Below are 13658 nucleotides of genomic sequence, written 5' to 3'. Positions count from 1 at the left end.
CAGTTTTTCATAATAAAACCATGTCATCTGTCTATGAGTTTCTCTGTTCTCTAGTGCTGCAGAGCACACCTACGGCTCAGCCCTAAGTTAGCGAAAGAGAAGTGCAGCAAGGACAAAGACTGAACTTTGGAAGATGGACTAGAAAAGAGAATTGGCTGGATTTAGGTAAATCTCGAAATCTTGAGATTGGAAAGGATTTCCTCCAAGATCAGTTTGTCCATGGCTCCACCTAATGTCCCCTTAGAGGGGCCTTAATGCCTTGGAGGTAAACATTTAACCTCGGGCTGGATGCCTTTTAGAGAGGAGAGGATACCACTGTATAATGTAACTTCCCTTATCATTGAGCTAAGTGGTTATCACAAACTAGGCCAATTTTGTCTCTTAGCAATTTTTACACAGTGACTCAGAGTAAGACTTCGAATCAAAGTCTACTCCTCCCTTAAAGTGCAACACTTCAAAAACAACAGAAGACAACTCCTCAGAGCCCCCTGTTGTCTTCTCCAAGTCTTCCAGAAGAACCTCTTTCCATATAAGGTAACTCTTCTCCTGATGAGGGTTGCCTGATTTCACAGATAAAAATATAGAATGCCCAGTTGAATTTGAGTTTCAGATAAACAATGAATACATTTTTAGTGTTAAGCATGCTCTGTGTAATATTTGGGACATACTTATACTAAAAATAAATTTCTTATTTATCTGAAATTCCAATTTTACTGGGCATTCTGTATTTTGGCTAGCAACCCTCCCTACTCTGAATGCATTTTAGTTTGTAAATGTTGTTTTTAAAATATAATGCCTAGAACTTAAGATAATATTCTAGTTGAACACAGAAGTGCAGCTCACGTGGGGTGAGAAAGGCAAGTGGGGAAATGGTGAAAGGAAGAGGACATCTTCCTCCTCGTCTCCCTCCCTCCCCCTCCCAATTTATGTGTGAAGACTGGGATAAACTCCCTTCCTGTGAGGGGATAAAGGCCTCTCCTGGGCATAGCAGGTCAGAGACAGGGCACAATGTTGGCTCGATGGGGCACCCTTGGGCACCATCCTACTTGGCAGCCCTGACCTTAGGTAGAGAACTTACTCCAACATCCATAGCGCCTGCAGCTATTTCTAATATGTTAGCCCCTCTTTTGCACAAGGGACTGCTGTCTCCATTCATTTGAAGAGATACTTTCAGCCCAGATGACAGCAGATTTGCAGAATACAACACATAATGGCTTGTGCCTCTCTTATCCATTTACCTTTCTTTCAGTTCCTTTGCTCTTGTGGTTTCCATCTCCTCCCCGTCCTTCACTGTATTCCAGGTTTTTCATGCATTAAATTAGATGATAAGCCCCTCCAGGGCAAGGGCCCTGTCTGCTCGTAACATAGGAAATAGCCTCAGTCTTGGCGAGAGCTTTTATTGCCAAAGCCTCACCTCCGTCTAATTCCTTATTTTCTCCTCACACTTCTCCACCCCAGTGTTCCTGCAGGCATGATGCTATGTGGGGTAGGTTCCCAGGGAGACACTTTTGGCCTGGTGGAGGTGGAATCTGGAACAGTTCTAAGTCATTTAAGAACATTTTCTCCACCATGTCCCACTTCAGTCTTTTAGAGCTGAAGAAAAGATGGGGAGGATTGATAGTTGGGTGGTGACGAGCCGGACCAGCCCTCAGCCCTGCTTAACCCATACCAAACAGATGAGGTCCCTTGCTGTTTTCAAACTTGTCACATGAGCATTCTACAGCTTCCCCACTAATCTCACCAGTATTGCAGGACTCTCACTCGTGGGGAAATAAAGGCCTCTTCTTCCCACCCCTCCCTTTTTAACTTTTAATTTCATTTTCTAATTCTATAATATAATCCTAACTTTCTTTTTGCTTAGTAATCTCTGTTTAACCTTAACTGGGAAAATATACATCTGGACACAGAACAAGGAAGATTGTGAGTGAAAATGATTAGTGGAATGAAACGTCGCCATGGAACACACTCCTTCCCGAGCCCCTGCTGAAGTAGGTAGGGGTCGGGGTCATTTGGAGACTGTGTGCATGTATAGGCTGCCAGAGGTGGCAGGGCCAACAACCCCAAGTCTAGGTGAATCTTAGAACAATCAGCAATTTCATTCACGGCGAACCTTTTAACATTTTCATTCACAAAGTTAAATAATATGATGATGTTTTTGCCTGATCTCAGCAGGGAAAACTTGTTTGGCATAATAGTATGAGGACTCTTGTGAGGTTTTAGGGGTATCACCTGCAGAAAGACATGTGTGACCAAAAGATCATAATGTCTGACTGCTGTGACCAGTGCCCCTTGGGGGCACTATGATTGGAGAAAAGAAACCCATGTCGGCACTCTCTTTGGGGGTGGGCGTGAATCAATTAGAATTGCTGGAGAGTGAGTCTTCCTGCCCCAGGCAAGCCTATAGACTAAGATAGGAGAACAACTGGTTGGGGCAAAAGCCTTACCTGTATAGAAGGTTACTCACTCTGGTAAATAAATATCTTTCATAGTAAAAGCATCATCAGATTCCAGAGTCATGAATTAACAAATTGTGCCAGTCTGCTGTGAGTGTTTCTTCCTTTATCCATTGGTAGTCAGGAAGGTGCAAAGGGTGTGACTGTTATAATCAACAGTCTAGAGTTATTAATTTATGCTTATTTTTTGCTACAAAAGTGGCTCTTTGGTTAACTCCCATGACAGTTAACTGCCAGCCACCAGCAGGCTACCCACCACTTCAGTCCTCATTCTACCTGCCTTACCTAGACAATTTTATTTATTCTCATCATTTCAATGGTTAACCACTGTTATTTCCATGATTGTAAGATACACCATTAATTTAGTAACACCTGGGGGTGGGTGAGGTGAGAAGAATCTCTATCATATTAAATACACAACATCCATTGTAAGCTTATCCTTACACTCCGCAGCTAAAGACCTACCAATTTTTCAAGACTCATTGCATAGTCATCCCCTCTGTGAAGCTTTCTCTGACAGCCTCCTCCTGGACTGGCCGCTCCCTTGTGGTGTCACAACTCTACCTTGCATATGCAATCACAATGCACAAAATGTCGACTCCTCAAGGGCAGGAACTGTCTGCTTCATCCCTGTACCCCCAGGATCTAGCCCAGTGTCTGCCATTAATTCACTCTATAAATATACATTGGGACTTACCATGTGCTAGGCACAGTCTCTGACACACATTGTTTATTAAACAAAAGAATTTTTAAAACATCTACTCTGCCATAAGGTGGGATACAAGGTGAAAATGTGACAGCCTCTTAGGCCCATGCATTATTAGACAGAGATGGGGGTAGTGTATACATTTTGCTAAACTGAATGTGACCAAGTGCCACAATGTGTGGTTCAAACATTAAGCGTTCTGGGTGGTTAAGAAAAGGAAAGATGTAGGATGAACTGAAATCTGAGCTTCTGAAAGTGCCAGGCCTCACATTTCTCTGAAGCTCCACTATCTTCCAAGGCCTAACATTAGGCTTGCATTCAAGGTTGATTGAATGAAATTGGAAAACTTCCCTGTGAGATTCTAGGGAAGAATTGGGATAGGGAAGAGAAAGGAATTACAGTGTGTATGAACAGAACCAGGAAAGGCTTGGTGGCAGAAATAAATTTTAAAAAAATTATTGTGTAAAATGTACATAACACAAAATTTACCATTTTAACCTTAAAAAATTTTTTTTTTTAGATATGGTGTCTCACAATGTTGCCCAAGTGGTCTCAAACTTCTAGCCTCAAATTAAAAAAAAAAAAAAAGAAAAAAGAAAAAGAAGAAAAAGTACCGGCCCAGTGGCTCAGACCTGTAATCCCAGTCTTTTGGGAGGCCGAGGCGGGAGAATCGCTTGAGCCCAGGAGTTCGAGACCCACCTGGCCAACATAGGGAGACTCCAGTGTCTACAAAAAATAAAAACAATTAACTAGATTGTGGTGGCACATATCTGTGGTCCCAGCTACTTGAGAGGTGGAGGTGGGAGGATTGCTTGAGCCTGGGAGGTCAAGGCAGCAGTGATCCCTGATCGCACCACTGCACTCCAGCCTAGGTGACAGATCCTCATTTTGAGACCCTGTCTCAAAAATGAAAGAAAGAAAGAAGACAAAACAAATAAAAACTCCTGGCCTCAAGCAACACCATCCCAGCCCCAGCCTCCCCCTGCCCCCCTCCCCCACCCCCCGCAACCTCAGCCTTCTGAGTAGCTAGCATTACAGGTACCAGTTATCAGCCCTGGCAATTTTAAACATTTCTAAGTGTACCATTCAGTGGCATTAAGTACAATAACGCTGCACCACCAGGAATGAATTTTTAAGTCTCTTTCCAAAGATACCTGGCTAATCACACATTTGATAGTGGGGAAATAAGAAACATTTGTTGGTTGAAAGACGGATGCATGAAAGTAAAAGCAGTGTTCTTCCCCAGTGTGGGCAGTTTCCGCATAAGCATCTGCGATCCGTTTTGCATGTGAATGAAAGCCCAGTGACGGGCAGTGGGCACCAGTGCTGCTCCTTGCGTGTTTGAATCATGCTTGCTAAGTTCCAAGCAAGGAATGCTCCATTTCTCCCAATACCCGTCGGGCCTTTTGTATTCAAATCAAAAGCACAAAACTCTATTGTAGGGGGAAAAATGAGTCTTTATTGGCATCCAGTGGTGTCCACTTGGAGCAATAAATATGAAGTCTTAAGAGTACATTCTATATGAAGTACTATAGGTATTAACACACTTGGGTTTTGTTTGTTTGTTTTTTAAAGGGGTGTCTTTGTGGGGAGCTGTTCTAATCAGTGCCACAGGCGCCGAGGAGAGGGAAGGAGCTGGGTAAGGAGGAGGCAGGCCCACCCTAGCCACCGGGGAGTGGGCAGAGTCAGGAGAGCAGGGTTCTGATTTTGCCCCTTTCCTGTGAATCCTTGGGCACCTCACCGAAACACTTAAGGCCTCTGTATGGTAGAGGTTGGAATCCGCGGCCTTTAAAAGTCCTTTCAGCTCCTTCGCTCCTATCTGCATAATTTTTGGCATAGGCCAAGCGGCTGGTTGGTGGGGTGTTTAGCTCAGGACCAGAGGCCAAACGAGCGGGGAGTTGGCTGAGGATAGACTAGACACGCGTGGGTGACTCCAGAGTGATGGAACGCGGGGTGTCCCGGGATAGGGCTAAAGCGATGGGATTTCCAGACGAGTCTTTCCCAGGCCAACTTTTAAAGGTCGGAGGAAAGTTTCTCGTTGGGTGGGGGCCCAGAGGGGAAGGCAGGGTGGGCTCCGACGCCTCCTCGCCTTTAAGCGAGTGGCCCCGGCTCTTCCTCCGTTACCTGCAGCGGGGAGGGGCTTGGGAAAGTTTGTGTTTGTTGCTGGCAAAGCGCCGGATGGGAGGCGCGGGCGGGCGGGCGCTGCGGTTCTTCCCTTCTGCTTTCGGGAAGCGGTCGGGGCTGCACACTCGGATCAGCGGGGCCGGCTCCCGGGCCCGGCCGGCTGGAGGAGGGAGGGAAGGAGGCGGGAGGGAGCGAGCGGAGCCAGGGGCGCACGCCCAGCGCTGGGATTTATCGGCTCGCGAGGAGAGCGGAGCAGGCGCGCGGCCCAGGCGGAGGAGCGCCGACTCTGGAGCAGCCGGAGCTGGAGGAGGAGGAGGAGGAGAGGCGGCGGGGAAGGAGGAGGAGGGGGAGAGTCGCTCCCGCCGGGCGAGCATGGGGCGCCTGGCCTCGAGGCCGCTGCTGCTGGCGCTCCTGTCGTTGGGTGAGTGTGCGCGGGGCTCAGCGGGGCACAGGGGGACTGGCGGGGCCCTGGAGGGCTCGGCGGGGCGCGGCTGCAGCGCGCGGCCTGGGGCGCCGAGGGTGCCCGGGCTGCTCCCGGGAAACCCGGCCGGGGTGCGCGGGCTGCTCGGCCCGGCGGGGAGCGGCCGCGGGGCCGCCCGGAGCCTGGCGCGAATCCGCCCGGGCCCCGCGCGCGGGGTGCAAGTGGCCGCTCCGCCAGGCCGAGCCTCGTCCCCCACATGTGCCGGGGGGAGTGGCCCGGGGCCGGCTTTCCCCAGGTCTCCCTACCTGTTGGCCGCCGGGAGCCCGGCTCACCTTGAACTCCCGGCCCGGAAGGTGCTGCGGTCCCGGCCCAGGTCCTCGGCTCGAGAGCGGAAATGTGAGCCTTTGATATGCCCCGCCATAGCCGCCGCCGGCCGGGTCGCTCTTCACCCAACCCGCGCGGAGTTGCCTTTCCAGGGAAGCGAGAGAATACTCCAACTTCCTTCCACGAAGGTCACAGCGTGGCCCGGAGCGTTACAATGGAAATCGGCGGGCGAGTCCTGCCGTCATTTTCGTCGTGGCTAGATCTTCTGCCTCAGTCTTTTCTTTTAGCTTTTCTTGAAGCTGCCTAGCTGCGTATTTATACACAAAGACCTAAGAGCCTGGCTTCTCCAACTTTTTCTACCTGTTACTTTCCCTCCCTTACTATCCCTTCGTCTTCCACCCTCCGGAAACCCTGGGTGCCCCGTGAGGTTTTGGCCCAGCGCCCTCCCCCCACCCAAGGAATCTTTTGTGGGTTTTTTCCCTCTCCATTTTCCATTCACTCCACACACAGACACCATCTTCACGTAGATCCACATGGTGATCCTAGCCAGCCACGGAAATGTTTATTAAGTGCCCACCATGGTACCCCAGGGCCGACTCTTAAATGCTTTGATATTCTTGGATCCTTGTGGTCAGTGTCAACCAGGACAAGATGATTCCTGTGACCTGGGCTGGGGTTCTCTTCCAAGCCCCTAGAGAAGGCAGCTCTGAGTCTTTCACAGAGCGCATGCTGTGCGGTGTCCGTGCCATCCAGGTCCCAGCTGCACACAGGGCAAATGACTATTCTGCACTTATGGTCAGAGGATTCCAGAGGAGGCCTTCTACAGCCACTCCCCTGCTGGAGACACCGGGGCCCACACTGCTGTAACCCCCGTGACTCCTGCTGCTGGTGAACCAGCCTTGCTGACTACGGTGTTTTCTTCCTTCACCTTGAAGGGATTTTCTGAACTGACTCCCTCAGAGAGCTCGTCCAGCCACATTGCTTCAGCTTCAGCCCATGTGCAGAAAGCTTCCAGATCTTCCACTTAGTTTTATGGCATCTTTTCTATAGTCCCTGATCCTAGTGCTTTATTTTTATTTTTGAAACAAAGCCTCAGTCTTTCACCCAGTCTGGAGTGCAGTGGCACAACCATAGCTCACTGAAGCCTCAAACTCCTGGGCTCAAGTGATTCTCCCACCTCAGCCTCCTGAAGTGCTGGGATTACAGGCATGTTCCACCACACCCGGTGATAGTGCTTTTAATCTTTACTTTTCACTCTGGGACCCTTGTAAGTTGTATGTTAGTGGCGCACTGCTGTTACAGTCCACACACATTGACTTTATGTGTCTGGGTCAAGCAGGGCCATGGCCTAGGTTTGCACAGATTGTGCACTGTGCAACTTCGGGAGCTGCTGTTCACTTTGTAGTCTGTGTGAATGACTCCCCCTAGAGTTGTGCAGTTCTCTGAACAACCTGGGTACCAGTTATGAGGGTGGGATGAGGTAGAACTTTGAAAACAATGCCCTTGAGTAATCATAATGAAGTGGGAAGAGGGGAGCGGGCAAAGAGAGACTGACAAAAGCAAAATAGAAGTGGGGAAAGCACAGCTTGGGGAAATCTTGATTGTACTCCAGCATATCCTGTCCTGGCTGGATGCCTCCTATGAATTACACAGGGTATTTCTGTGGTGTCACCAGCCAGTGCCTTTTCACCTAACAGTTCTCTGAACCATTGATGACCCTCCTGATAACTCTGCTGCCACAGAATCTCACTCGGTGTGGCTTCAGCCTGACCTCTGGGAAGGTCTCGCTGTGTTACACTGCTCTGGCACTGTACTGATCCCTGAAATGTAATATGTTGATAATCAAGATCATCTTTCCTCCTGGGGTGTAACCTGGGTATAATCTTGGTATCACTGCTCTTTTTGACCTCCACATTCACATAGTCTCTCAATTCTTGGCTCTCCCCGTACCACAGACTCCAGCTTCTTTCTTTCCTTCCTGTTTGTGCGGCTACTGTCTTAGCCCAGGTCCCGATTGTTTCCCACACAGTTGGTGTCTTCCTGGTTGATTATTTCCTCCAGCCTCCCTTTTAAGCTCATCCTTTTCCTAAATGATCATTTTTGGGGCTCCCACCTGTTCTCACTGGGTCCTTATGACTTTCCTCCAAGGAGATGTTGCCCCTTGTGTCCCTCCCCTCTGGTCTTCTCTGGCTCAGACACTTCGTTCCAACTAACCTGTTTGCTCTCCTTTATGTAGACTATATTAAACCTTCTGGCCCCTTCTACTTCTCACCTCTTGCTTGTGTATTAATATTTCCTTTTTCCCTTAAAACTCACTTTCTCTATGAAGCCTTCCTAAGCCTACCTACCATGATCACACCAGAACCCACCCAGCCGCATAGAGCAGGTTTCACATCCATTGCCTGTGTCTGACCTGTCTTGCCCGTCCACTCAATGTGGCATTTCTTGAGTGGCCACTGTGTGTGCAACTGTGTGTTCAATACTGGGAGTCCCAGACAAATGACCAAGACACAGCATCTCCCTGAGCGGCTGGTGGGTGTGAGTAGACAGAGAATAAAATAGCTAACCACAGGACTGAATGAAATACCTGACGTGGAAACCAAGTGTGGGAAACAAGGAAGGGGATGATTAATTTTGACTTGGGGGTTGGGGCTGGTTTTGCTGAAGAAGTGACATTTGAGTTGAGCCTTGAGGATAATTAGAATTTTGAAAGAAAGGATAAAAGAGCATTCTGGGCTCTGGGGAAAAGCCTAAAGTGTGGATGAGTGAAAGTACATGGCTCATTCAGAAATGGCACGTAAGTTCCATGTAGCTGGAGCTGGGAGGAGGAGGAAATAATGGGGGTGCAATTATTTGGGGGAGGAGGAAATAATGGGGGAGGAAAGGTGGGTTTGGGATAGATCCTGTAGGTTTTGCATGCTGTGCTGAGGAGTCTGGACTGGGAGGGGTAGATTTGTTGGTGCTCTGGGTGCTGCCAGGCAGTCTGTGCCCTGTCATCAGAGCATATATTTCCTTCATTGTATGTAATTGTCTGTTCCCTACTTTGATTGTTTCCCCTGGGGGCAGGGGCCATGTTGATTTTGTTCACTACAATGTCCCTATTACTAATAGGATATATAACTCATACTGGTTGTTTGATACATATTGGCTGACTGAATACTTATAAATATATATATCATTTAATCTGTGGGAATGGGTAGCCATTAAAAGTTTGTAGGGCGAGATTAGCAGGACAGGGTAATGTGTTGAGGAGGATAAACCCTCAACTAGTGCAACATAAATTGGAGAGTAGAAGGCATGGAGATTGTAGGATGGCATTAACACATTCTCTTTATTTATGTCTTTATTTTTGCAAATCTATTGAGATACTTTCTTAAGTGTCAAAAGTATTACATCTGTATTTTAAAATTCAAATAATATAAAAGGACTTTGTATTCATCAGGTAGGCTAAACTGCTCTAACAAACTCAAAGCATAGTGGTTCAGACAATAGATGTGTCTTATATAACAATATGAGGGAGATGCTTCAGAGGAAAGGGTTGGGTGGGAACCCTGCTTTACACAGTCATTCTGGCTCCCCAGCTGGTGGCAGTTCTGCTGTCTTCAACTCACAGTTTCTAAGATCACTTTGGTAGTCGTCATCACCATTCCAGCCCCTACAAAGGAGGAAAGAGCGTGGAGTAGAATATTTGGAGTCTTTGTGGGTCAGACTTGAAAGTGGCACACATCATTTCTGCACACGTTCTATTGGAGAGACTTTGGGCCCATGCCACACTAGCTGTAAGGAAAGCTGGGAAGCCGTGTGCCAGCTACTATGGAAGAAGGGAAAGACAGATTTTGAGGGAACAGCTAACAGTCTCTGTGTTACTTATAAAGGATATAAGGTCAAAAGAAAAATCTGGGCTAAACACGTCAGCTCATGCCTGCAATCCCAGCACTTTGGGAGGCCAAGGCGGGAGGATTGCTTGAGATCAGGAGATCGAGACCAGCCTGTGCAACATAGTGAGACCCCCCATCTCTACTAAAATATAAGAAAAGTTAGCCGGATATGGTGGCATGTGCCTGTGGTTCCAGCTACTTGGGAGGCTGAGTGGGGAGGATCACTTGAGTCTGGGAGTTCAAGGCTGTAGGGGACCGTGATCGCACCACTGCACTCCAGCTTGGGCAACAAAGCGAGACCCTGTCTCAAAAAAAAAAAAAAAGGAAAAAAATGTGTCCACCCTTCTGCCCAGGCACAGCCACTCCTATCTAACGTGTGTGTGTCTCTGCATACTGAGTATTTTGGTTTTTTTCCTCATAGCTTCTGTACAAGGCTGTGCACCTAATAGGCACAGACTAATAATAGCTACTATTTCTGGATTGCATATCAAGCGTCAAGCTCTGACATACATTCTGGTATTTATTCCTCACAGCAATACTTTGAGAAAGTCACCATTATTTTGTCTTTATTACAGATAAGGAAACTGATGCCCAGAAAAGTTAGTTAACTTGTCTAGAGTCATACAGATACTTCTCAGCAGACCTAGGATCTGATCTCAGGACTGCATTCTGTCTCTGCTAAGGAAAAGTTGACTAATGTTCGCTAAGCCTTATGCTGCGTATTGCTTGAGATTAGCTTAGGCGAAGAAGGATGATAATGGTTTGAAAGTGAAAGTGCATTTAAAAATAGGAGGATCCAGGATTAGTGCAGCCCAGGCACACTTCCTGAAGGGAAGGGCAGTGCCAGCATGCACCTCAGAGGTGTGGCATCTCTGCAACCCTAGCAGGTGGCCATGCCGGCTCTGAGGACGGGCCGAAATGCAACTGCCTCTGGAAAGCACTGAAGGAGGAGGAAGGCCAGTGGGAGGAACCCTAGTGAATCCATCCAGCTTTAACAGTCTTTGAAGTGCTGTGGCCTTCAGAGATTCCTTGGCACTTATTTTAGCCTTGTTAACAGAATTCCTGTATCTGCCAAGCTGATTAATGCCTGCCCTGGCTATAATTATTCTTATTAGCCTGCTGAATAGGAACTCTAGTTGTCAGTGATCATTCCTTACAAGGCAGCAGGCTAGTCGGCATTTATGTGGCTATTTTGTTTTAGCGATGAGCTGCAGAGCTGATTTTCCCCCCATAGATTGAATGTACATTTTCATATTGGCACTGCGTCTGGCAGTTAAATAAGGTGTGTGCTTCTCTGTCGATGTGTGTCTGCATCTCACTTTATCAAACGAAGTTGGAAGGATGCTGTCCAGGCAGTTCATAGCTGTTTTGTTTAATTGCATTGGTTTCTTAAAGGCAGGGTTGCAAGGGTCATTTGACTCTGCTTTGGGAAAATAACTTGAACTGGCAAAAATTCTTCATAATTTATCTTCTGGAAAAGGCGAAGTGCTGCAGTTGGCACAGTCAGTGTTTTTTTCTATCTTGGACTATTTCTCCCCACACCAACTGTAGTCTTTGGGAAGCAACAGAATTAGACCCAGTAGTTAACACTGTTGTGTCCCAGCAATATGTGTTTCCAGTAGGCTGGAGATCATGGCTCTGTGCATTCGCCTGTGTTCTTTGAAGGCTGATTTCTCCACAATACTCTGTAAGTGTTTGTGGTGGATTATGGAGTCACCAAGCAGCATGATTCAAGTTTAAGTAAAATGTTTTGGGACCTTAATTGCATCCTGTTTCACACCTTTACAAGCAGTTGGAATGTGAAAATATTGACATCACTTGGGGTATTTCATAGGAGTGGAGAAGAACCCGTGGCTACTGTTGCTCTGTCTAGGATGAATTTGACTTAGAATAGTGAAGAGTGGAATTGTGCCTAAGGGTTGCGGGCACATTTCAGAGAGGGTGCTACTTTGGAATCCTAATGAAATAGAGATAGTGGGCAGACAGATGAGCTACTTCTTGGAGCTTAAAAGTGACTCTAAGCCAAGAATATTCTGATAATGGCTCTTCCTTGCTCTTCTTTAGAGCTGGACTAGACAGAACTCCCCAGCTTATGGGCCTCAGTAAGGGACCCACATGGATTTCAGGTGGGTTGTCATGATACTGATACCCATAGGGCAGGGGCCGCCTCTAAATCCAAAGGCCTGCTTACCCAGAGAGCTAGACAGATATTATCATTTCCTGTGTGTGCTATGATTTGACGAAGGGTGGCAGTTCTCTCCTTCACTTGGTGAACTACAGCCCTTTAGCCCTAGCTTTGGAATGAGCTGTTTGAAGATGCAAGGTGAGAAGCTCAGTAACACGGCTAGCAGCTCATTTATTCAGCAAATATTGAGCAAGTGCCTACTATTACATGCCGGGCATTGTTCTGAGGATTCCTGTATGAGCAGAGCAGACTCAGATCTGCCCTCAAAGGGTTGGACAAAATGCACTAGATGTCAGAAAGTGGACGACTGAGATGAGGGTCAAGGGCAGGTTCTTGGAAATGCCTGCAGTGAGGAGACAGGAAATGAAAGGGAGAGTTCTAGGAGTAGTCAGGGAACGGGAGAAGTACTGGGAGAGCACGCTGTCGGAAGCCAAGCAGAGATGGGTGTGAGTGGACTTGTTAAAGAGGGATTGGTCACATGCTGCTACAGAACTGGAAGGATAAAGACAGAGAAGCCCTTGGATATGGGCACTGTGAAGTCTGTCCAAACAGTGAAGGAGGAAGGGAAATCACAGAACTTGAGAAGTGGGTGGGGTGGGGAAGGAACTCTGAGTGGGAAACGATCGCCCACCTTTTCAAGTGGTATGGAGCAGAAGGCCGCTGTGAGGGTAGTGGCTTAGGGCACGGCAGAACCAGATCAACTTAAACAGGATCCAGGCGTCTCTAAGCAGGCCCACAGGCCAGCTGGGAGACTCTGGTGGCAAAGGACAGGCTGAAGAGCAGTGAGCAGGCATGACTACTGGGTGTGGACTTCAGAGAAGGTGGCACAGGGGGTTTGGGGTGCAAATAGAAGCCCTAGCCTTGAAGAGCCAGAGAGGAGAGGAGGGAGAGGAGAGCATGGAGAGAGCAGTGTGGTATGGCATGCAGTCTCTGCAGTGATCTCAGACTTTTCAGCCCTAAGAGTAGCCCCAAAGCTTCCCCAGACATGCTAGTTAGAGGTTTTCTATATGTTCCCTTGTTCCCTGTCTCTCTCTTTTTAGGACAGGGTCTCACGCTATCACCCTGGCTGGATTACAGTGGTGCAATCACGGCTCATTGCAGCATGAAACTCCTGGGCTCAAGCAATCCTCCCCACCTCAGCCTCCTGAGTAGCTACGACTGCACAACCAGGCCTGGCTAATTTTTTATCTTTTTTCTAGAGGCAGGGTCTTGCTATGTTTCTCGGACTGGTCTCAAACTCCTGGCCTCAAGTGATCCTCCTGCCTCAGCCTCCCAAAATATCGTGAGCCACTGTGCCCGGCCTGTATGTTCTCTTTCTTTATCTACACACATATAAAGTTTCCTCTGTGTCCCTCTGGATGTCTTCTTCTGTGTTGATTGGTGGAATTAACTTACTCTCCGATAGCTTTTAGGTCTTTGGCTGTTAGGCAGAATCTCTAGCACAGGGACTCTTGCATTTTATAATCCATCTTTCTCTTATTCACATTATCTAAGAAGATTTTAATAGTTTGTATTACAAATAAACCATTACATGTGTGTTTTTAAAATCTGCTTCTGTTCTTTATAC

General features: G+C 47.7%; 1 protein-coding gene across 1 annotated transcript in view; it reads left to right on the top strand.

The window, feature by feature from the left end:
• The first annotated feature begins 5360 nt into the window (after window positions 1-5360).
• PTGFRN (prostaglandin F2 receptor inhibitor) overlaps window positions 5361-13658 on the top strand; it is an 80863-nt gene continuing 72565 nt past the window's right edge. Inside the window, exon 1 of the mRNA XM_054443252.2 lies at window positions 5361-5704. Coding sequence (XP_054299227.1) covers window positions 5656-5704 — 49 coding nt within the window. The 5' untranslated portion in view covers window positions 5361-5655. The remainder of the gene's footprint in view (window positions 5705-13658) is intronic.

Source organism: Pongo pygmaeus, chromosome 1 (genome assembly GCF_028885625.2).
Source record: "Pongo pygmaeus isolate AG05252 chromosome 1, NHGRI_mPonPyg2-v2.0_pri, whole genome shotgun sequence".
Taxonomy (NCBI): domain Eukaryota; kingdom Metazoa; phylum Chordata; class Mammalia; order Primates; family Hominidae; genus Pongo; species Pongo pygmaeus.
This window is presented reverse-complemented; position numbering and strand designations above follow the sequence as displayed.